The following is a 21,323-nucleotide window of genomic DNA, read 5'->3' as shown; positions in this document are numbered from 1 at the left end:
GAAGTTTATTAGGGTATGATTACTGGATTTGGCGTAAGAAAATGGAAAGCCGATAGGATTGGCAGACGCAATTTCCTGTTCTAATTGAGTTTCTGTGTAATTTTCTACCCATATACCCACCTTACGGGATATTATTATATATCCGGAGGAAATGCAAAGTTTCGCACGGTCTGTGCTGCTGCGAAATTTGTTGTATAATTAGGGATTAATGATACTCGCCGTTATTGTCTCCGCATGTGTGCGGCAATATGTGTAATACATTTATTGCAGGTATGCAACGTGGTCGTCTTGCAGTATATCGTGATCTTAATATCCCCGAGGCACAAGACTTGGAATTGCCAGGAATTAGAGACGAAAGTAGTACGAGAAATGTTTCTGTACATTCGTTCCTTGTTGCGTATCGTGTATAGGCTGAAAATTCTCACTCCGGCATTATACGTTCACTTTCCATTCACCTACGTCACGTACACCCGCATATCACATGCGGATATATATCAGAGTGCGTGAAATGAACTATCGGTACCTTTGAATGGTTGATACGTTCAGAACGCGATTTGAATTTCAATTTCGCTTTGTTTTTTTTGTTTTTTTCGCGACAATTACTAGTGTCAAAGATGTTTTCGATACGCAAATATTTTCAAATACTTCGTGTGGCAAAACTATTAAACCTAGACGTCTAGTTTTGCGCACTTTTTTGTAGAGCTCATCGAAAACCTGTAAACTCTTCAACGTGACGTTCCTTTATCTGTAAGAGTTTAGTCAGCGTTTGCATGAGTGTGTGATCCCCTTTCGAATTGAATTACAAAAAAACCGTTGATCTGATTGTAACGAAGTAGAGCCTGAAACCTGATATCGTAGCTGTCCACAGAAAGAAAAATAATCAAAATCGGTTCATTAATTCTGGAGTTATAATCGAAAATACATACGGACAGACAGACAGAAGACGTTGGGTTTTATATCGAGAGTTCTTCTTGAAAGAACATGCTCGTAGCGCGCGCGATTCAACGTGCTTAATTTTCATCGGATGACATCCGTGTTTGCAGCTTGACGCAAAGCTTCGATGCCGAGAAAAAATTCCCTAGAATCGACCGATTGACTGGTGATAGTTAACCATAACCTTTCACCTATCAAGTTGGCTACGCTTATAAACTAGACGAGTTGCAATAGTCAAGCAGATCCTTTCCAAAAGAACTCTCGGTACATGTAGAGAAAATGAGAGGATGAGCATGAAGTTGAAGAGATTTCCTCTAACAGTATACTAATATTTTACCCCATGGTGTTTTTTTTATTCAGATCGTAATAAACTTTTAATCAATCAGTCAATGAAAAATATGTGGTATCTTTTAAGCTTTAGGCTCCTCGTCCGTCTGGCCGAAATAAAATCCCACATGCTTTCATATTAAAATGAATAATATTTATTGATGAATAAAAGGCTTTTACATTTCTTCACATCACGCGTCTCATTACGAACCGACGCCGGTTGGCGTCGGCCATAGAAGGTTGGTTATTCGGAGAGTGCGTTTCGTACACATATGTGTCTAACTTGTCCGTCGGACATTGGTCTAACTATTTTGAATTCAGATTACACCGAGCGTGATGTCAATTGTAATCTGAACCGCCACGGTGTGAATTCTTTACACCAAGTTCTGACGATGTTTTCCTTTTCAGGGATACACGCCACTGCACATAGCGATGCAGTTCGACCACGAGAACATCTTTAATCTTCTGGTCCAAGTGTACGGTGAGTATATCGTCGCTATCGTTTGAAACGTTGGGTTCGATGGTTATTGTTCGATGGTTGTCGCCGTCGTGTAAACGGTGAAAATCCCAACGGTCTGAGTTGAAGTGACTCAAGTCACCGCTGCGAGCTGCTGCACTGATTCGGGTTGAAAATCACTCGGACAAAGGGCGAGCTGCTGCAGTGATTGACAGGTCGGCTTGGCCCCAGCGCAAACAGAGTGAACCCCTCTTCGCCCTGCCGGCTTGGCTCAAAGCTTCGCCGACTGTTTGCTACAGATTACGCGTCCTCTTCTTATCGCCGGCCAATATCCGAGTCCACCTATTCGATACCCATTAGACCCGACTTTGATTGTCGGCCTTTGGGCCTCGCCTCCGCCACCAAACTTCCCACCTCTGCACCTCTCTCGTCTACCCTGTTTGCCTTTCGTCGACGGATAATCAATTTGACGAGGCACTCCTAGCGCCGCGCTACAACGTCGATGTCCCGTAACCTGATAAAATCCTCACTGCCTTCAGGCCGCGTTTGTCAGCAAATATTGTTTGCTCGTCGTTTCTCTTGAGAACCCACAGATTACTCTTGTAAAAGGACTTTTTCTTACGGCTCTTCCAAACGTTTTTCTCACTGTTCACTTCCGTTTTCCGATCCGACAAGATATTGATACACTTCGTTATGCTGGCTGTCCTAGTTTCTAATACGATATCAGGATATAATGCATTCTACAAAACGAAACGGTTTGAAACGGGCATTAGAATGCTTTGAAACATGACATGTTTTCCAATTCAATGTACACACAGAGGTTGAAAACCGCTCGTACGTTTCAGTGAGTAGAATTCTGGCACTTACATTATGCTCTGTATCAATATTATTTCCAAAATTAGTGCAGTCTTATACATTTCTTGTATATTAGATATAGATATTATTATAGAAATCACCATTTACTAAAATGTCTCATCATTCGGCGCACAGCCAGTATTATAGTTTGACGAAAATGGAGAATATAAATCGATTGCCCGTTTCTCCGAGGAAAAGTGATAAATTAATTACATCAATGATCATTTGGCAGGAGGCCACGAATATACTAAAACCTGCCGCTCCAACGGCCAGCGTTAGACTCAAAAATAGATTGTAACTTCCTCAATGGATCGTGGCAGCTGCAGAACCTGTCTTATGCCGATCCTAAATGGCCCGCGATTAATATCAAAGAGTGCCGCCTAGCGCAGCACCAGATACTCTTTCATATTCATCGGTCTTTGCAAAATTTATCCTAACGCGAAAACTTATCCGCGTTAAGATTACGCCCAGCAATTCTTTTCTCGGAGGACTTAACGAGGTGATCGGTATAATAAAATCTCTGGATCATAGATCTGCGCAAATTTCTACGGTCGTTTTCTTTGTTTAAACTGATAGACGTCTGGTTTCATCTAATGGGCCTCTCTTCACTCGGGTTACGGTTGATTAATAATTATAGCAGTTTGAGAAGCAAAGCGCCGTGATAAATATCTCGAAACCTGTCCAGGTGTGTTTGTTCTTTGAGTGTTAATTTTCGATCTCATATATTCGATTGCATACGGTTTTCTCATTTCACAGCAACAATGAAACAATTTGTATGAATATTTTTCTTTTGCAATTTGAAGAAAGGCCCAGTGAATGAAAGTGAACGTATCACGAGCTCCATATTTTCGGCAAAAGGAACACCCCTGGAAGTTTCAGCAAAATCCATGATTCGAAGGCCTGATTCTTTCATGCTTGGCGTAATTCGAATATCACGAGATGACTTTCCTCCATACTTTCAGGTTCAGAGTGTGTAGTTCTATTCTTTTCTCGCAGTACATCTTCGCATGCAGTTTTAAACGCATTAACTTAATTCAACAAGGTATTTTGAAATATAATTTAAAGTATTTGTTCTTTGAAAAGGTTAATACAAAATGTGCAAAGTCTGAGTATTTAAATAACGTTACTTTTTCGTTCGTTTTTATTTGAAACTCGCGCGTTTAACTATGACTCATCATCAGCCAATCACCGAAGAAGCTTTATTGCGCATGCGTAGAAGACAGATAAAGAGCACTAAGCGATCTTCCCTCTCTATTTCTTTTCGCATCTTATTTCACGTCTCACCCACTCTATCTACATCTCTCGTATGCGTTCGTCCATTGGAAAATGTTCTCATGACATTAGAGCCTGGTTGCCGGCGCCATCTTATCACCACATAACCTAAGTTTTTGATTTTAATGAAGGCAAATCGTAATGTTCGGGATTTCAAATTACTCATGTCTCATAAATTAATGAAACGTGATCGATAATATACCTGTTCTACCATCCACACGTGAAAAAATACGGTCAACCGTCAGCTGTCAGCCTGGTTACATTAGTTTAATTTTTTTCCACCAGAGGGCGCATTCGCAAGTGGCAATCTCGATATGAACGACGAGAACACAATCCGAATAGCGGGATAAATTCATTTCCATTTTTCCTCAGGGGCGAATCAGGACGTTCGTGACTACAGCGGTAAAAAGGCGAGACAGTATCTGGCGTCGCAGGAGGCGGCGGTGAGCCAGGACACCTTCCGCAGTGAGTACCTATTCTGGGGGAAGGATGAGGAGGGCGGCAATCTGCTGCGCGCAGCCTCGATGCGTGCGCCGGCAACGGCCTCCCTCCTCCCCTCCCGTGCCGACATGATGAAGCGCGCTACCTTACCGGCGAAAATGAAGAACCGCCAAAATCGGCGACCGACCCTCTTGTCGGGTCCGAGTTTTCTCCGCAAGAACTTCAGCCCGACCGCTTCCTCGCGAAAAGATAAGAAAAAAGCGCAGGTCGCGGGCATCTGAATTACCGCGGGCGAGTCTCATGCGCCGAAAGCGAGAAAACTTAACAACTCCCTCCCTCCCCCCTCCTACGGTCACTAACACACGGCAATCGCCGCTCTCGCCGCTCACCGTATTTCCGCATGCATCGGCACCGAGCCCGTCACCCTGCACCAGTAAATTACACCACCTTGGCACTATACATATATCAAGCACTAACAACCGGCGCCCCATGCCCGCATGCACCTATCACCGCTCACCGGCTTTCTTCACCGAATTTCCGTTGCACTGGCGAGATCTTGGTTAATATTTTTCTCTTTTATACTACCTCTGTGCCTATACACCTACCTGTATTATTATTATTATAGGTATAACGTTATTTTTATACGATTATATTCTCTGCACGGCGCAATCGATGTTTTCGATCAGTATTACATACCTGAATATATATTATACGTGTATACGTGGTGTTCTGGATGGGATGCGGGCGCGTGTAATAACAATTTTCGAATTATTATACGCCTACTTTCATATTATACAATATTTTAATTAGTAATTAACTGGGTATTTATGGGATCCGGAACGCCAGGTGTTGGCGAAAGGCAGCCATATCTGTATATAATACCTTCAACGCTGTCTAGTTCTGTAACAAATCTAAAATATCTACGTACCTATATTATAATATAATAAGTTTACATGATTAATTTGATATTTGTTAAAGGTTGAGGGTATTTGGTGAGTATCTTGGGTTTCTGGAATAGTAATCTTCTGTTGTAGGGATTACTGCTGCGGCCACGCTCAGGCAAGTTGACTATGAGAAGCGCATCTCTGCTATAGTAGTAAAACGCTTGAGTCGCACCCGGTTAAAGTAGCTCCCGTACCTGAAGTAACGTATATCTACAGAAATACTTATACTTTTATTCACCTCCTACAACTTGTCGGTCATTATTTTCCATGTCAATTTTTCATTCGTTGTTTCCTTGTTGGCATGATTTTTTTATTTATTTATTCATATTCGATAATGCACTGCTCTATGCGCTCTTCTTGTACACTGAGAGAAACCTTCAGTTCCGGTTACCGCTCAGTCCTTAACTATTTTCATTTTTTTTTACCACAATCGAAAAATATAGTTCTGGGTACAAAATGAAAATTAGTTTTCTAGCTGTTACCGGAAATTTTAGTATCCGTTACTATTCTTTCTCATTACGATCACTGTTACCATATTTTCTTGTAACTGTTGCGAAAATTTAATGCTTGTGCAACAATAAATTGACGATAAAGCCTTATTTAACTGAAAAAGTAGAGTAAATCTCACAAACTGATTTTGCGTTGCAATTACCAAAAAAGGATCGACGATAGCGCAAAACGATTAGGCGTACCTCGTTTTTCGTAATCCCAACAATATTCAAACAGTTTTTTTTAACGATAATTGTTTTACTGAATTTTTCTAGTTACTATACAAATGAAATTTTTCTCAGTGTATGTGATACTGCAGTATATTGAATCAGTATTAAAAAAAAGAACCCAAGAGATTTCTAAAAGAATTTACAAGTCTTGTTGTCTAAAAGTATGCACGCTCAAAAAGTGAACAAATAAACATTAAATCACTTATTACTCTTGAGTTAAGCTATAAAAAATCACGGTTAAGAATTGAAAATAATGTTATTACAACTTGTTTTAGCCAGTTGATATTTAAACCGCAATAGAGCTGCTGATTTATCGACTATCATACTTATTTACATTTCTTCCTTTTCTTTGTATAATGCTACCAGTAGTATTAATACTACGGACTACAGTGTACATAATTAATAACATTACGCAACGGTGTGAGTAGTTGCGATTTCCGTTTTTTTTTTTCCGTTCTTATTACTCGTGTCAAATCTGCAATTAGATGCAGAAATGTACGTTATGAATGTTTCGTTTTAACGCTTCGTTTGATATAGTTGATATCAGTGTTGTGTAATACGATTGACGAGCACTGGAGTGGCAGTAGTATGTAACCCACGCACTAATATATGCATGTATCACTTAGGTGATCCTAATATCCTTTGAAACGCTGTAAACACTGCGTATATGATTTAATAAAGCATGATTATCAGTTACTTATACACTTTATCCCCGTATCACATTCGTACGGCAGAGTAATGCATGAGCATATCTTTTTTATAACTCAACCTCACACATCCCCTGTAACAACTCCTCAAATAAATCTACGGATTCTTACGTGATCGAAAAGAGTCCTTCTCTCAAAGGAAATTACGATTACTTTCGGCTCTAATCTGTAGAAATAACGCAAAAAAAAAAGTTACGATTGTCTCTCGTTATAAAGCCAGTTGCGAGACTGTAGAAGACGGAGTTCTGGAGAATAAAAATTCAATATTTTCATCGAGAATCGAGGTACTTGGATGGAGAAAGTTCTCGAGCCTGAAGTAAAATATGCTGCTTTATAACGAGAGGCGACTGTGAGGCAAAGTTTCAAGTGTAAATATCAGGATTTAAATAATGCACGGCGATAATCGCAGGCTGTTTAATTTCCTTCGCTCAATTATTGGAAAATTAGAAAAAGGAAACAAAAATTTGACGATTCTATAATTTCCAAATGCAATCCAGTATCAATATAGCTTTGCTCTTTATTCTCAGCTTTCATGGTATTCGTCTACCATATAATTTTATTGATCCTCTAACAGGCATGTCACCTATGACGTAAATCTCCGCATCTATATTGCCAAATATTACATGTTTAATACAGGATGTAATCTATACACGAAAGATTATACCTGTGTAATACCACGTATCTAGTACCGTGATTACGCGATATCGGCTGTGCTAAATTAGCTTTCTTAACTCTTCATTTTCGTGTAAGAGTGTTAACGCATTAACTGCGAGCGTGATACTAATTGCTTATAATTTACAGATCGATACTAAATGGCTTGATAAAAAATTTTATCTTGGTAATTGATCAAATGTTAATAACATGTTTGCTTTCTTTTACGATCGATCGAACATTTATTATTGTATATAACGATTATTGCTGACTTAATCGTTAATACATATCATTCCCATCAAATGGTTGTATATGTATTGTGTATAGAGAGAGGTTCGTTGAATGTTACTCGTGGACTACGTTCATCGTCACGAACTTTGTACATAACTATGGCCTGAGCTTAGTTCTCGTGTCGCAGCCTTTTGTATACCTAACGATTTTCCTTGAATCACTATGTTAATAGGTGAAAATAATTTTTTATTCTATTTCAGAAATAAAAGCAAGGAAAAAACATGCAGGTAAGAATCAACCCAATCAGGGTAATCGGAAAAAGACAAAGGATTAAAGGTTTTTTCCGTGAATTCCATAAACTCTCCGTACGGTTTTATTAGTCCAATTTTCGTAAACTTACCGTACCGTAAAGCTTACCATAAACTTTTTCTGTCATTTCAAATGCTTCGACGCTGTACGTCACTCTGAAATTCATTTGCTTGCTCTATTCTTGCTTTTTGTTGCGCTCATTCACATTATACATACCGATGAGGAAAGATGAACGAATAACTTATACCATTGCGGCTGTTAAACATTCTTTTTACGTGATCGAACGCAGAGAAAGATATTGGTTTCCTACGAATTGGCTCATTGAACGTCCGCGTGAAACGGACGACGGAAGCCTTCAGCCAATTCCTGGGTGTGGCGACTAGCAACGCCAGCGCTACCAACGAAAAGATTCACAAAAGTTGGGGATCCGCCGATAATATACAGGTAACGACGCGGACGACAAGTTGGGTCTGAAAAAAAATCGTAATCGATTGTCATTCAGACAATCTTTTTTAGTCTGTTACAGTATTTTCTAGTCCATAGTAACCAAAACATAAAATTCGAGCAGCCTTATATTTGCATAATTTGCCAAAAGTTATCAGCTGATCAAATTTTCGGCGCCATATTGGTTCGCCGCGTACATATTTGGGCTTTTCATAATTCTTTCAAACTCAATTTCGTTGCTTCTTTTACCTTGCGCGGTCGAATCTGACTGTGAAAAGAAAATATTACTAACAATATCTAGTCATTCTCATTTATGTTTAGACGGAACACAAAGTTATGCCGCCACCAAAATACGCACCGATTAAGAAACGTCGAAGCAGACGAGCCCAGGATTTCAATTCGCATCAAAGCAATAACAATCCTCATCCCCAGGGACACGGCCAAGTTACCGATCCTCCGCAACGCGGATTGACACAACAGCCACCTCCAGTTACCAATGTTGAAGTAACTTCGTCCCCGCCTCAAAACGATTCAGATTCCGACAACGCTTGCGGGTTCGATTCCGCGTGGCGTGGTTCCGCGCTGATGTAAAATTTTTCGCTTTTGTCGCATTGTCTGCTTTCTTTGACCATAGTTCTTTGTTTTTGTCTTGCATCAGTTTTTTTTTTTTTTGTAATATATGTATTGGTTATTTCTTATAATTGGTATTGGGAAAAGGTGTTGAATCATCACATGATTTTCAATCTTGAATTATTATTGTTAATGTAAATACGTATAATATCGATTATCACAACTGCATGGTTCGGAGACGCCATATTCATATTCTGCGTACATATAATGATTAATTTATTGAATTATATATTTGTAAATTTATATTTTTGTGAATGTTTTCGTCGGATTACTAATGATGCACTACGATATAACCGAGCTTGTAATGTTCATTCTATTTTTATCAACTTGTAATGTAAAGAAATATAATGTTATCAATTAATTTAGCAAACCTCGATCAATCCTTATATTATTTTCATGATAAAAAAACCTGCTGTTTTGGCCTTACATAAGAGTAAATAGGAAAAGAAAAATAATGACAGTGGGACTTTGTTCAAAAAATTATCCTAAATGGATTTTTGATGAGAAACAGAACTTGCTGAATAATTATACGCTACTACAGGGAACCTAACCCTAATTAACATAATCCAACTATGGCAGCATTAGAATTTCTAAGCCTATATCCTAGTCGTTAAATTCAAATAAAGGTGGCGTCAATACCCGATACAGTTGGTGTCGCTATCTTGGCGGCAAATTAAAACATTCGAAAGGTTTTTTAGTCTCTGGTATTATCATTCGTTTTCCCATACTTTCATGACTCTTACCGATTGTTGGTAACTGCACTTATTGACTAGTCCAAGTTTCTCTGTACCGACGGATGGCTAGTCCTGAAACTAATCCGGTCTTTGGCCTTCCGTTCAGCCTCGTATTCTTCGTGACTCGAAACGTCATCGGGTATCACGTGGCTACTCATTTAATTTCCAGCACTGTGATGACAATGTTGACGTTTCTGAAAGCAGGAACAGCCTGCCGCAAGTGATTGAACATTTCAATAGAAAAACATGAACACAAGTAACGTATCGGGGGGAAGCTCCATCTTGATACAACGTGTTGATAAGCTTCTCGAGTCTCGACTTGAAAATGACAAGGTAGACAGAATTTTTCTAACCTAACCACGCAGTTGAAAAATTCTTCCCATCCAATTTTTCTATGCGATATTATTTATCCATTTGTCTCGAATATTTACAGGATACTTTAGAAGCTCTCAAAGAACTGTCAACTTTCTTTACTGACAATACACTGAACGCGCGAAGAAATTTGCGGAGCAAAATAGAGCGGAGGAGCTTGCACATTAACGAAGACTTTTTATCGGCATTTAGAGAAGTAAAATCCGCCTTGGATGGGATATACGACGATGTCGTAGCCATGAACTCCTCTGTCCAAACTATGACCAATCAGTTGCAAACCACCAAAACACAGACACTCCAACTGATCGATCAAACTACGAAGTTACAAAATGAAAGGTCTGCTCAACTTTCACCGTTGAACGTAATGACCAGCTTTAATTGTATTAAAAACATTTTACTTTACAATTAATGTGATTTCAGCAAAAAATTGTCAATGCAGCAAGATGTCGCTAATACATTTATCAAGAACTTCCAACTGACTTCGTCTGAACTCGCTATACTGCACGGCCCCTCCCGAGAAGCGCCCATTACCAACGAGTTCTTTGCTGTTGCTGATCGTGTACAGGTGAGGCAAAAATTACTTTGCTTTTAATACAGTCTTACCTATGACTATAGTATCAGAAAACTATGTTTTCTTCAACTGATTAGCCACAATGTGTCTTTATTTTTTATTAAAATGAACAATTTTTATAGTGCCTCATTTGACACAGAAAATTTCATAAAAGTCTGTTTCTTTAAGGAGATACATAGCAACTGCCGAATCTTGATGCAATCTGGCTACCAAACGTTGGCGCTAGACGTTATGCAGAGAATGACACTGCTCCAAGAAGCGGCATTGGAAAGGCTATATCGCTGGACGCAAAGCCAGTGTAGACACATTGAGAATGAGCTGCTTGCTCCCCTATTAATCAAAGCAATGAGCAAGCTGGAAGATCGGCCTGTTCTCTACAAGTAAGATATTAATCAATAATATAGATAGTTCAGTCAAGCGAACATCCAGTCCGAATGTTAACTAGTAAAAACCAATTTCAGATACGTATTAGACGAGTATTGTACTGCCAGGAGATCCGTTTTGGTTGGATCATTCATTGATGCGCTAACACTTGGCCACGCATTTGGCGGTAGTTCCAATCCGATAGAAATGCACGCTCATGACCCAAAGCGGTACGTTGGAGACATGCTTGCCTGGCTACACCAGGCCATTCCAGTAGAGAAAGAAAATATATTAACGCTAGTAAAAGCATGCGATAAAACAGGTTAGTACTCCACACCACAAGATTTTATTTACCAATGAAAACACAAATTGGAAACATGACAAGCTGCTAATGGTAATCCAACCATATTCAAATCTTTCAGATGTATCGGATCAGATTAAAACAGCTCTCGGTAATATAACAGAGGGGTTGTGCCACCCGTTGAAATCCAGGGTTGAACATATCCTTGCAGTGGAAGCTCCTGCAACAGTTTTCTATTCTGTAACAACATTGATCAGATTTTATCAGGCGATAATAACGCAAGTCGTGCCTGACAGCATGTTGACAACTACCCTCAACGATCTCTTGGAGCAAAGCGAACGTAGTTTCGTTACTCGACTTCAGAGAGAAACTCGAGCTGCTTTGGGAGATCGCGCTGAGCCACCAGGCACCGATCTGGTTCCAGCACCATCGGTTTCCAGGCTGCTCTCTCTCCTCAACGAAGTTCTCTCGGTTGCCAGCATAGCTGAAGAGAGAGAGAAAGACATGCTTCAAGTTAGTATTGGCTTCAACAGCAGGAATATGAGACTTGATTTTTACCCAACTAATATCGTTACGATTTCTTTGTGATAGATTGTATCCTGCGTGATCGATCCGTTATTGCAAGAAGTTAATGAAACTGCATCGAGATTACCAACCGTGGATATGGCTGTGTATCTTCTGAACTGTATGCATCAAATACAATCTACTTTGGCCTTGTACGAGTACATGGATCAGAGACTGGAAAGACTACAGGTAAGAAATGATGCCTTGTCAATTTTTCTGCATACTATAAAGCGTAAGTCACAACATCGTTAACGTTGATAATCCCCAGGCGCAAGCAGATGCGCAGCTGGATACTCTGACGTCTGAACAAGCTAGTTCTTTGGTTGCAAATTTAAATCTTGGCCCAATATACACGATCCTGCAAGGGCGAGAACAAGGCCCACTCTCATTGATCCCTGGGATGGATCCACTGAGTGTAAAAGAATTCACGGTACACGTAATTCCCTGATGATCATACGATGATAAAATTCAATTTCTGATTTCTGAATTATTATTTCTAATTTTTCTTTTCACAGAACAAACTGGAAGCGTTTCTGGTGATGCCGGACATTCTTTTGCTACCCCAAATCAGCTTGTTACAGAGCAATACGCATCGAACAGTTACGCAGAGACGATCGTTTGAAGTTATTGGTGCAATATACAAACAGCTTTATGACGGTTGTCATGATCCTAAAAATAACTATCAAAATCCAAATAGCTTATTCACAAGAACACCGGAGGAACTATTGAAAGCGCTAGTCTCTTAACGTTGCTCAATACAGGGTTTTAAAAAAATTTGCTAAACAACGTACGTATTTGCCTCAAAACAGGACATTTTATAACTGCGATCATAACGAACTGCCTGAGAAACTGTCCGTGGCCTTAAGACGCAATTTTGATTAAGATTTTTGCTTCGAGTCGGTAATTTATTTCTCCAAGTACCAGTTAGGTACCTGTCGCAGATGTATTTTTTTAAGTGGCCTGCTAATTCAATCCAAAAAACCAACCCTAAAACCGCTAAACTGTTGGATGGAGGTCTCATTGTGAAAAACTTGTTTTGAGACACAATGGTCCTTCAAAAGAATCCTGTTTTGAAATGTATGCGTAGGATTTGCTTGAAGTCAAAAATGTCTTGGACGTACAATCTGGTCGAAAACCTGTGGGTACAGAAAATTGTTAGTCAAGAGAACAGTGAGATTAGTTTAAACAGTGGAACGGAAGGTAATTGACTTAACATTGATTAATTCAACGAAATAAAATTACAATCCGCAAATTTAAATAGCAGAAGCTCAGTTATCGTCAACTTTGGAGAAATTACATTATTATATTATTTTTAACATAAGCTAGTAGCTCGATATTATTTGTTCCCACACTTTTATAACCAGACAGGTATGTAAGTCCAGTCCTATTGATCGAACCGTGTAAATCGTTACCCAATCCAGAATACATGGAAATGTAATTTCGCAGTATGCCTATACGTGTGTAAAATTCATGGATTGTCCATCCTTATATACTGTAAAATACAAATTATTAAACTTGAAAAACAAAAACACAAGAAATTTCCCTATTGCGGTCCGTAACGATATATACCTGGTCCCAGATTAATAAAATAAATTGCAATAACGAGAATTAAAAATTTCGAAATGAAATTACTCGGTGTTGAAAACTTTGAAGTTTGAGAAAAAAAAATAATAAAGAATGTAAGATAACTATTTGCATTTACTAAAATAAAGGTAAGAAGTATCCTCGTTGCGCGTAACAAAACTAATACTTGAATGAACGAACGGTGCTCGACATCGCAAAGTGGCATAAATGGTAAACAGAAGAGAATTAGCAGGTTACATGTTACACATGTAAATAAGTGGAAGAGGTTGCATTACACGCGGTAGATAAGTAAAACGTGAAAATAAATTCAAACTGTAGTGTCGGATATGTTGGCGCGGGGAAGTAGCCAATAGTGTAGTCGCGGTAGGGATGGAAGTGCGCCTCGTGATGGTGCGCGCTTGGATTGGCTCGCCGATCAGTCGAGGGTTCGGTGCGGAGGAATGCGGTTGCGTCGGCATTTTGTCCGCACGTCGTTCATCCCGTTTAACAATAGTCGTTCGACGATTAAGCAATAACATAGTTCTCAGCGAGATAATCGAGGTGCGCACGGGGTCGAGTCGAGGGTTCGGTTCTCCGTTACGGCCGAGTGCGAAAACGGTGCGCCCTCCTAAATATGGATTTTGGTGTTTTTTGTGCACAAAAGGCGGATAGAAAGTGAGTGAATATTGTGCCAAGATGGCCGACTCGAGCTATTATCAGGTGAGTACCAGCTCCTCGGCAATCGTGGACGCCTGCCTTACTGGCAAGCCGCCATAAACATCGCCCTCGCCTTATTTCACCGCCGATTTATACCTTCGCCCTCCGTTTCGGGATTTAAGATTTTCCTCCTTGCTCATTTTCTCTCGAATTCTTACGTCTAGGAGCGTATCACTTCGTTCACTGTGAAGTCTGCGTTTAATCGTTTTAAATCGACGGACGCCAGTTTCACCATGTGTTTCCGATATGCCGCAATAATTAAGCACACGTAACTCGATTCTTACTACTTGACTCATTCAACCGCGATTATTTCCCTTCTCCGTTGCTCCAGGCCGCTCTATGGCTGTAATCTAATCGACGAACGCCTACCGACTAATTCCGAATAAGCCGCAATAAACCAGATCTCGAATTATCGTCAACGGTTTGAGGCAGGTGTTTACTGTCCATGTATACATGCGCATACACAACCAGGCTTGCGCTGGGTTGAATAATCCTCGGACCGGTGTCTGCCTAACCTCAAAAATTCCCCAGCGATTTAATGCCGCTCCGAAAAATATGAGAAGACTGGATAAAGAGCAGAACGATGAATATCGATACAGCTGCGGTAAACATTCGGATTCTGCTTCGTTGAACAATTTTTCATCTACCGTTTGTCCAAATCATTATTGTTTCAAACGTTTCTATGTCCGCCATTTTTACCTATAACGTACTGTAACCGGAAGTCCCGTACGAGAAAGTGTGTGAAAGCCTTCGTTTCGGGTCAAAATTCTCAACCGAATCAACTGGATTGGTTTCTTCAGAATTGAAAAAACTTGAAAACATGAATATATAAATTGATTATCAGTTTCTTTGTCCCGAAAATTGACCCCCCCCCCTCCGAAATTTCGGAGCGTCTCACACCTGATGAGACTACGGAAATTGATGTTGTACAGACGCCCTGACTGAACCAGACTGAAGTTAGTAACGTTAATGTAACGAAAGATTGAAACTAAAATCATTGTTTTGAAAATTAAGAACGACTTTAAAAGAATTTAATTTCCAAAATCTGAATACACTTTGCTTTTTAAAAACAGATTAGTTGGTTTGAGAGGATTCTACAGTAGCAAAATAATGATTTTCCTAAAAATGAATCGTCAAGTCAACGTTACGAACTTCACTCTCTTCTAATTGATCATATTGAGGTTGGTAACGTATCGTAACTATTCATGCTGAGGAAAAACCGTTATTCTGCCATTTTGGAATTGTCTGAAGTTGAGTAAACTGTAATAAAACAGAACACACTCATATTTCGAAATCTTAGTTCCTTAAAAATCATTATAAAATTAAGAAAATAGTGATTTTTTCCCCAATGTATCGTTACGATAACGTTACTAACTTCAACCTCGTTGTGATTGAAGAACCGAAGAGCTTTCTTTGACCGATCGTATGATGCGTGTAGTCGTTAAGACCTTGAATATCTCGAGGAAAATACCCTCCGTCGGTTATGTCTGCCCATGCAGGCACTCTCGAGTAGTTCGAGGAGGACTGGAGGCCTAACGGGTCCTTGGTGGTACAGAACAGAGGCATGGCAACAGCCGAAAGGTGCGTCCGGAGGAAAGAAAGGAAGGAAAGGGATTCTAAACTGCGAGGAGCGATCTCTGAGCGTCTCGTACCTACGATATACCGACACGCATGAACGTATAACGAACGTCTGTGTCGTACCGTGCCGCGATTATCTTCTTCTTTTCTTAATTTCTCATTGATTTGTTTTCCTCTCACATCATTTTTTGCCGCCACTTGAGACACGGCCACTCGTCTTTGCTGCTCCAACGACACGCGAGACGTATAAGTCACATCGCGTGACTAGAATCGAAAGGGCGTGTGCGTCATTTTACGCCCTTCTGGAATTTGAATAACAAAAGGGGATATGAGCGTATGCGTCTCGACGGATGATCAATCCTTGTAGTCATGCATTATTGTTCGGAGTAAACTATTGTAACGATATAGTTTTGTTAGGGATTTTAGGGCTGCTTATTACGAATCTGATTTCGGGTTCGGAAATTTCAAAATAGCGGATCCAATATGAAGAATTAAATTTTTTTAAATGACTTAAATTACACAAAAATCTGAGCCCAGGGGTTCTTCGGGTCGCTTATGACGAGTTCGAAGTCTAATTACCAAAATTGAAAATGGTGGATCCATACAGTTAATATTAGATACGCCATCTTGAATTTTGAACATCTTACTTCAGATTCATAATTGAGAAGTTGTCTAAATGTTTGAAAAACGGATGGGATACTTACCACTATGGCTCAAAGGTTCGCAAAAATCGTAGAATTATAAGGGCGTAAGGCACACCTGACTGAAATCACAAAAAAGCGTATGACCCATTTTTTAGTTATTTTTACATTTGACTACAATTGAAAAGTCGTACAAACCCTTTACTTTCACGCGACTTTTTATACGATGGTCATATTGATATACGCGCTTTTGTTACAGATCTCGATTTTTGGCGCATCCGCCCTTGTGATTTTAGTCACAGAGTATAAATACATCTGTTTTTAAATAATGTCTCAACCTCACAATTTTTGTTATCTGACGAAATGTCTTGGAGCGGTATTTGAAACAATAACACCCAATGAAATTCTCTGTTTTCTGTCTTTGGTTTCAAACTCTTTGGGTCTTAATCCCGTATTTGATATGACCCTTGAACAAGGTGTTTCGGTAACACGAAACATACGGTTCAACGACGGGACAATTTTTGTCTCCCTCAATTTGTAATGAAAAAACATGCAGGCCGTTGCTGTTGTTGAAATCGTGCATCGGAGGAAAGAAAAATTATTTTAAACACTCTTATACATATATACACTGAGAGAAATTTTTAGTTCCAGTTATCGCTCAGTCCCTAACTATTTTCATTTTTTACCACAATCGAAAAATATAGTTAGAGGTAGAAAATTAAAATTAGTTTTCTAGCTGTTACCAGAAAGTCTAGTATCCGTTACTATTCTTTCTCATTACGATCACTGTTACTATATTTTCCTATAACTTTTCCGAAAATTTAATCATTGTGCAAGAATAAATTGACGTTAAAGCCTTGTTTAACTAAAAAAGTCGAGTAAACCTCAGAAACCGATTTTGCGTACCTCGTTTTTCGTAATTCCAACAATATTCAAACAGTTTTTTTTAACGATACCTGTTTTACGGAATTTTTCTAGTTACTGTAACAAATGAAATTTTTCTCAGTGTATATAATATCATATCCTGTACATCATAATCGTAATATAGTAGGCTTATTGAATACAAACTACATACACATTCAAAAACACACATACACGCGATTTGTCTGGCAATTTTACGTAACGCAACAATAAGTTTGCTCTTAATTGAATTATAGTACGTTTGTTTTTTTTCTCTCTCTCTCTCTCTCTCTCTTCCAAAGCCGATTACCCATCGAACTTACAAACCAGCGTTGCGTAAAGTGACTCACGCCAGTATTATCATCATTATTGTATACATACCTGTAAACACGTGCTTGTATGACAAGTTTAATTGATGTTCGAGCATCATTAGGCGTGCATGAAAATTCATGAAAAAAATAAGAGTGAGTCTATATGTCTGTATAATTACCCGTGTATTTTTACCGCAATTAATTGTTTACCCGATTCATCGCCGCCGAACGCCTAAGAATTATGTAAAATATCCTTGTTGAAATCCGTTCACGTAAATGAAATGAAAATCTATAATATATCATACCATACCATACGGTCGGTGAAAATCGTTTTGCAATTCACTCGAATGTTGAATTCATTATTGTTGTTGTTATTATTATAACTCTCGGCGTTTTCCGTATATGCAGTGCTATTGTCGATAAATTGAATGCTACATTATGTTAATAATACTGGGAGTTTGCATACTGCGGATAGTTTTCACTCCGTTACAGTGTCGAGTTTATGCACACTACAGATGATTGTGAAAAGCCGACAGCAACGACTATTGCCCCAGTTCTCACATTTCTATACGCAGCGTAGACGGTAGTAGATTGGCATTAAATACGGTGTAGAAGCGTGTAACTCGGGCGGCAATGAGATGAGAAGAGAGGAGAGAACTCAACTCTCAAAAACTACGCTCTTGCATCTCTCTCTGTCTCTCTCTCTCACGCTCTCTCTCTCGCTCTCTCCCTCCTCGCCATGCAGTCGTCGACAGTTTAATTTTAGTACAGATTTAACCAACCGTCGCTTTGTGTTCTCTAAAACGAGGTGAATTTTCACATGTCCGAATGTACTTATACTACTATTGTTATTACTTTTGTTATTATTATTATTAATAATTATCGTCGTCGGTATATCTACTTTTATTTTTTTACCTTCTGAACAGTGTCGAGTCTGGTGAAAAAAATTAATAAAACCGTTACAACAAAAGGAGGATAAGCCATGTAAAGTTTTGTTGGGTTTAATTTTGTCGAAAGAATTTCTCTCTTTCATTGCGCACGCGGTTAGCAAATTTCAAACTCACCGCGCGGAAGGTTAATTAAAAAAAGTTGGGCTGCTAATTGCTGCGGAAAAAATCGCGTCGTTGTTTTGTTTGTTTTTTTTTTTTTTTTTTTTTCCAATTGTTTCCATCCTCAACATTGTTATCGATTATTAACCATTTATGAATACGATATGATTTCGTTTGCGAATGGATTTTAAATAACTTTGAAGAACGATTAAGCAGAAGTTAATTAACCCTTTGATTTTGAGTCACACATTATTGTGCTGAGTCTACTTTTATAACAAGATAGTATTGCAGTGGTTTTGGGGGTCGCTGATTACAAATCTGAGATCAAATTTAAAAAATTCAAGATTACGGGTCCAATATGGTGGATGAAAATTTCAAATTTGATAGAATACGGTCAACAAACTCTATGCAGGGGTTTTTGGGGTCACTGATTGGGTTTGCCATACTGAATTTTCAAACTCTGATTTCAGATTCATAATCAGCGAGCCCGAAGTCTTATAATTCATGTTAAACATGTACATGCGTAGAGGGGTAACTTTCTCGGAAACGAATCAGACCTTCAATTTTCACGATTTTTTTCAAATAAATTTGTTTCTAACCATAACAATTAACAATATATCGAAATACTTACTCTGAAGTATTGAAAATCTAGTAGTATACTATTAGAGATAGCAAAAGAACCGCAAAGAAATATGTTGAAAAGTTCTCTGAATATACAAAAAAAAATTGATGATAAAATTGATGATAAGAATACTTACCACCTTGACGCAAAGGGTTAATAATTAAATAAACGAAACATTTTATCACCCATAACAACTGCATGAAAAAACCTAATTATCGACGACTCCGTGTAATCCGAAAAATACGATACGAAATTGTAGTTTTGATTTTTAAAAGGTATTCTGCGGAGGATATTATTTAATATTTACTATATTCATTATCACCGCTTCGAAATTATATAGTTTTAAGAGGATTTCGTCATCGCCGCGACGAACGCGTCACCTTCACGTGCCGGCATCATCAACATCATCATCGTCATCGTCATTTTTTCCTCCTCCTTCTTTTCTCGAAGAAGTTTATACGCCGATTATCGGCTCCCATTATAGAGCTTCGCGATTAGACCGACTACACGTAGCGCGAAATGTGGGAGCGTGTGCAATTTTTGCAACTACGTGCATTTTATTTTGCTGGTTATAAAAGCATATTGTTGTCATTTTTGTTATTATTATTGCTATTGTTGTTATTTTTATTTAAACCGCCGCGCACAGCAATGACGGTAAAACTATTTATAATCAATCGGTCTTTATACCCTAATTGACCCGTGCTTATCGGTGGATTCGGATTGATCAAACATCTCATTGATTTAAGTCATGTTTTGTGATTACAAATACATTGAACGTTACTTAATATGCCGAAATGAGAATCCCTGTGTTATCTGAGGTCCCTGATAACAGATAAAACCTTATCTTTTCACCGAATCGCGGGTCGTGCGCGAGTTTCAAAGCTGGGTCGTCTCGGCGGTGCTTCATGGTGTCTCCTGTTATTTTATACCCAACTACCTAACAGTGTTACACGCACCGGCCTCGGCAAAGCTCTCGCGGTGAATGTTATTTTTTCGAAAAGTCTCTCGCGCCGCTTTCTTCTTTTTTTTTTCCTTTTTTTTTCTTTTTTTTTTTTATTTCTTTCGCGTATTCGTTTTTTTCGCTCCAGAGTGCAGATGTAAATTAATAATAATGATAATATTCCTTAATTTATACACTCTCCGCGTTTTACACCCGAGTGCCTGACTAAGTAGGACACTCGGCGTTATTGGATACTTATTGTAGAGTGACGTCATAAGTAATTCATGTCGTATTCGTTTATTATACGCGCGCAGTCCGTGATATTTATATTCATGTGTAATAATGTTATATATTTACACGGTTTTGGTGTGTTCGGTGATTATTACGATGAGGCAATGTGAGCATCTTGTGAATTAACACTTTTTAAAGTACAATTTTTATAATACAAACTCAACGCTGCAGGTGTGAACGATTTTTTTTTTTTTTTTATGAAATGCAGAGAAGGAAATCCATTTGGTCCGCTTGTTTTAATCCGACAGGTTGCATGGTAGGTTCGCATTTTACGTAAAAAATATCGCGTTGTAATAATTGAATATTACTTACTTTATTCCGTATACCGATTAAATTTCCTCTAATGCGTAAAATTCGATCGTTTATCCGTGTCGGTGTGTGTGCGTGTGTGCGTGTGCGTGTATTTAAAAAAATTGAAATATTCACTAATAATTGATTTCTTCCCCATTCTCAATATCTTTTCTTTCGAAAGAATATCATAATTTCAAATAATGTTCCTTAGCAGATGATTCATCGATTTAAAGGAATACGTCTTTCACTGGCATATGGAAATAAATTTTTTTTTTTTTCTTCTTCCACTCACTTCGTTTCAAATAAACTTGTTTATATAATTAACTGCGAGTATTTTCAATTCATGAAATTTTATACATCTTTGCTGCTGTAACTTGAAATTCTTGTGTTGATTGATGGAAATGAAATCTCTGTCTCTTTTGTAATGTGTAGTTATATTTCACAGGGTGACTACATCAGCCATCCAGTACTCTTCGAGTTGTCCCACAAATACGGAGTCGGCGGTAGCGACCAAATGCCGCTTCCAGCACGGCTCGATGAACTCCGGGAACACATTCGTAGGGAGATACGAAAAGTAAGAATTTTTTAAACCAAC

The 21,323-nt window shown here is 38.7% G+C and overlaps 3 protein-coding genes and 1 long non-coding RNA gene across 6 annotated transcripts in view; 3 read left to right on the top strand and 1 right to left on the bottom strand.

The window, feature by feature from the left end:
* The first annotated feature begins 1,665 nt into the window (after window positions 1-1,665).
* On the top strand, window positions 1,666-9,281 carry LOC138190487 (uncharacterized). The gene is made up of 5 exons (XM_069133787.1): window positions 1,666-1,741; window positions 4,217-4,309; window positions 7,798-7,824; window positions 8,136-8,290; window positions 8,612-9,281. The coding sequence occupies exons 1-5, from the start codon at window positions 1,693-1,695 to the stop codon at window positions 8,879-8,881; spliced, it is 594 nt and encodes a 197-aa protein (XP_068989888.1). The 5' UTR covers window positions 1,666-1,692; the 3' UTR covers window positions 8,882-9,281.
* A 491-nt stretch (window positions 9,282-9,772) lies between these two features.
* On the top strand, window positions 9,773-12,917 carry Cog6 (conserved oligomeric Golgi complex subunit 6). The gene is made up of 9 exons (XM_046613674.2): window positions 9,773-9,987; window positions 10,088-10,362; window positions 10,447-10,591; window positions 10,766-10,977; window positions 11,059-11,282; window positions 11,383-11,774; window positions 11,853-12,014; window positions 12,094-12,255; window positions 12,341-12,917. Exons 1-9 carry the CDS (start codon window positions 9,901-9,903, stop codon window positions 12,569-12,571), a joined length of 1,890 nt encoding a protein of 629 aa, XP_046469630.1. The 5' UTR covers window positions 9,773-9,900; the 3' UTR covers window positions 12,572-12,917.
* LOC124212967 (uncharacterized) lies at window positions 11,285-14,515 on the bottom strand. Its single transcript, XR_006881781.2, has 3 exons — window positions 14,390-14,515; window positions 11,573-11,745; window positions 11,285-11,481 (listed from the first exon to the last, which is right to left on the bottom strand). It is a non-coding gene; the product is annotated as an uncharacterized lncRNA (long non-coding RNA).
* The window catches only part of Pkn (serine/threonine-protein kinase N), a 39,526-nt gene continuing 32,025 nt past the window's right edge, over window positions 13,823-21,323 (top strand). For all 3 annotated transcript variants that reach the window (XM_046613664.2, XM_046613663.2, XM_046613662.2), the window contains exons 1-2: window positions 13,823-14,108; window positions 21,174-21,302. In XM_046613664.2, the coding sequence (XP_046469620.1) occupies window positions 14,085-14,108; window positions 21,174-21,302 (153 nt within the window). In that variant the 5' untranslated portion in view covers window positions 13,823-14,084. The remainder of the gene's footprint in view (window positions 14,109-21,173; window positions 21,303-21,323) is intronic.

Source organism: Neodiprion pinetum, chromosome 2 (assembly GCF_021155775.2).
Source record: "Neodiprion pinetum isolate iyNeoPine1 chromosome 2, iyNeoPine1.2, whole genome shotgun sequence".
Classification (NCBI taxonomy): domain Eukaryota; kingdom Metazoa; phylum Arthropoda; class Insecta; order Hymenoptera; family Diprionidae; genus Neodiprion; species Neodiprion pinetum.
The sequence above is the reverse complement of the archived record's forward strand: the minus strand, read 5'-3'. Positions and strand labels throughout refer to the sequence as shown.

What these genes read in the sequence shown, in the direction of transcription:
- LOC138190487 (XM_069133787.1), top strand. Translation starts at nt 1,693, where the DNA reads ATGCAGTTCGACCACGAGAACATCTTTAATCTTCTGGTCCAAGTGTAC. An exon ending in GAGCCAGGACACCTTCCGCA is followed by an intron (nt 4,310 to 7,797) that starts GTGAGTACCTAT and finishes ATTCTATTTCAG; the next exon opens with AAATAAAAGCAAGGAAAAAA. An exon ending in GATCCGCCGATAATATACAG is followed by an intron (nt 8,291 to 8,611) that starts GTAACGACGCGG and finishes ATTTATGTTTAG; the next exon opens with ACGGAACACAAAGTTATGCC.
- Cog6 (XM_046613674.2), top strand. Translation starts at nt 9,901, where the DNA reads ATGAACACAAGTAACGTATCGGGGGGAAGCTCCATCTTGATACAACGT. An exon ending in AGAGACTGGAAAGACTACAG is followed by an intron (nt 12,015 to 12,093) that starts GTAAGAAATGAT and finishes GATAATCCCCAG; the next exon opens with GCGCAAGCAGATGCGCAGCT. An exon ending in TGAGTGTAAAAGAATTCACG is followed by an intron (nt 12,256 to 12,340) that starts GTACACGTAATT and finishes TTCTTTTCACAG; the next exon opens with AACAAACTGGAAGCGTTTCT.